This window comes from Bubalus kerabau, chromosome 1, assembly GCF_029407905.1.
Source record: "Bubalus kerabau isolate K-KA32 ecotype Philippines breed swamp buffalo chromosome 1, PCC_UOA_SB_1v2, whole genome shotgun sequence".
Taxonomy (NCBI): domain Eukaryota; kingdom Metazoa; phylum Chordata; class Mammalia; order Artiodactyla; family Bovidae; genus Bubalus; species Bubalus kerabau.
Window position 1 is genome coordinate 182034065 of NC_073624.1, and position 3033 is coordinate 182037097.

Sequence of the window (3033 nt, forward strand, 5' to 3'; positions counted from 1 at the left end):
TGTGTATATTCCTGGAGAAGGAAATGGCAACCCACTCCAGTATTCTTGCCTGGAGAACCTCATGAACAGAGAGGCCTGGAGGGTCCATGGGGTCACAAAGAGTTGGACATGACTTACGACTGAACAACAATGTGTGTATGTCAGTCCCAGTCTCCCAATTTATCCCTCCATCCTCTTTCCCTATGCTTGATTTTGTTTTCCCTGCTTGCTGGTTGGAAGCTTTGGAGGATTCCCAAGGAATAAGCTATACATTGTTCCCTATTTTATTTCTATTAGTTGGTACAATGTGGGAAAGAATAAATTAGAGGGAGTACAGAGGACAGAAAGAAAAGAGGCTGAGAAAGTAAGACTAAAAGAGGGACAGAAGGTAAAGAAAAAGATGAAAAATATTTTCAGTTCAGTTTACAATGTAGATGTTACAGTGTTCTAAAAGAATGGGTTCTTGTACATCAATTATGTGTCCTATCATATGTATTTGTTCTTTTTTTAAAAAAAATTTTAGTTTAAATTGGAGTATAGCCAATTAACAAACAATGTTGTGATAGTTTCAGGTGAACAGTGAAGATACTCAGCCATACATACACATGTATCCATTTTTCCCCACACTCCCCTCCCATCCAGGCTGCCACATAACATTGAGCAGAGTTCCTTGTGCCATAGAGTAGGTCCTTGGTTATCCATTTTAAATATAGTAGTGTGTACCTGTCCATCCCAAAGTCCTTAACTATCCCTTCCCCCCAGCAATCATAAATTCGTTCTCTAGGTCTGTGAGTCTGTTTCTGTTTTCACATTTTTTTTTTTTTTTTCCTCATCAGACTCAGCCACAACATGGAAACCAAAAACCAAACAGATGTAGCAGAATTTCTGCTCCTTGGTCTCTCAGAAGATCCAGAACAGCAGCCCCTCCTCTTCGGTCTATTCCTGACCATGTACCTGGTCACTGCGCTTGGCAACCTGCTCATCATGCTGGCCATTGGCTCTGACTCCCACCTCCACACCCCCATGTACTTCTTCCTCTCCCACCTGTCCTTCACTGACCTCTGTTTCAGCACCACCACAGTCCCCAAGATGCTTGTGAACATTGAAAGACGGAGCAAATCCATCAGTTACACAGGCTGCCTCACCCAGGTTTGTTTCGTCCTGTTATTTGCAGGCCTGGAAAACTTTCTCCTGGCAGCGATGGCCTATGACCGCTATGTGGCCATCTGCCACCCACTGAGGTACGTTGTCATCATGAACCCCTGCCTCTGTGGCCTGTTGATTCTACTCTCCCTGGTCATTAGCAGTGCAGATGCCCTGCTCCACACTCTGATGGTATTACGACTGTCCTTCTGCACAGAGCTGGAAATCCCCCATTTCTTCTGTGAACTGGATCAGGTCATCAAGCTGGCATGTTCTGATACCCTCATCAATAACATCATGGTATATTTAGTGACTAGCATATTGGGTGGTGTTCCTCTCCTTGGCATTATCTTCTCTTACACTCAAATTGTCTCCTCCGTTCTGAGAATGCCCTCAGCTCGTGGGAAATATAAAGCCTTTTCCACCTGTGGATCTCATCTCTCTGTGGTTTCCTTATTTTATGGGACAGCTTTTGGAGTTTACATTAGTTCTGCACTTACACACTGTTCCAAGGAGACAGCAATAGCCTCTTTGATGTACACGGTGGTCCCTCCAATGTTGAACCCCTTTATCTACAGCCTGAGGAACAGAGACATGAAGCAAGCCTTGCGGAAACTTATCTGAGGAACATCTCCTGTTTGTAGTTGTGTCACTTACCTTGTACTTGGGCTCCAGTATGAATCAACAAACAGGATAATAGTTTAGACCAAATGCCTGACTTACTTCACCAAAGTCTTATGCTGCTGCAATGATGAAATTCCAAAATAACTAAAACAATTCAATTTAGGCTTGAAAACTGACTTTGCTCTTCTCTAATATTGAGATGTTTAAAATGTGTGTGAACTTTTTGATTATGATTTTTTGGTCAGGTTCTATCAAATTAGAACCTGAATTAGGCATTCTCTCTATAGTGATACTGAGGGGAATGTTTTTAGGAGAATGGTTGGGATAGAAAGAGGACACTAATTACAAAATATTGTAATTATGTGAAGGGATGGATATGATCGTTATTCTGGCTGCAGTAGTAATTTCATTAGGTTTATATATCAAATTATCATGTTAATTTCCATTGATTATCTGTTTTACATAGCCAGTGGAAATTAACAGGACAATTTGATATATATACCTAATGAAATTATAACATTGATATATGGCAGAAATGAAACCAATATTGTAACGCCATTACCCTTCAGTTAAAAATAAGGATAATTTAACTTTTCATGTTAAACAACTCAAGTGAATATATATTTTTTATTTACTTATTTATTTTATTTTGGCTGCACTGGGTCTTCATTGCGGCCTATAGGCTTTCTCTGGTTGTGGAGCATGGAGCCAGTTGCCCTACTACATGTGGGATCTAGGTTCTCCCAGCAAGAATTGAGCCTGTGTCCCATGAATTGGAAGGTGGATTCTTAACCACTGGACCACCAGGGACGTCCCAATATGTATTTTAAAAAAGAGGTGGAGAGGAAAACAGTGTCCTCTTAGCTTCTCAGGGTGAGACAATCAGTCAACATGAATTTGGGAAAAAAGAAGGAATTTATCAAACTAAGGTCCTTTTTTGTTTGTTTCTTTCCTATGCAAAAGCTTTTAGTTTCTGGTAGCTTCCTTGTTTGTTTATTTCTTAAAGATTTTTTTTTTTTTTTACTGTCAGTTCACTTCAGTTCAGTTCAGTAGCTCAGTCGTGTCCGACTCTTTGCGACCCCATGAATCGTAGCACGCCAGGCCTCCCTGTCCATGACCATTTCCCGGAGTTCACTCAAACTCACGTCCATCGAGTTGGTGATGCCATCCAGCCATCTCATCCTGTGTCGGCCCCTTCTCCTCCTGCCCCCAATCCCTCCCAACATCAGAGTCTTTTCCAATGAGTCAACTCTTTGCATGAGGTGGCCAAAGGACATAATTCAATCC

At 41.4% G+C, this 3033-nt stretch overlaps 1 protein-coding gene across 1 annotated transcript; it reads left to right on the top strand.

Annotated features, from left to right (window-relative positions):
* Positions 1-828: 828 nt before the first annotated feature.
* Positions 829-1746, top strand: LOC129642007 (olfactory receptor 7G3-like). Its single transcript, XM_055566572.1, has one exon. It carries the CDS (start codon positions 829-831, stop codon positions 1744-1746), a length of 918 nt encoding a protein of 305 aa, XP_055422547.1.
* The last annotated feature ends 1287 nt before the right edge of the window (positions 1747-3033 follow it).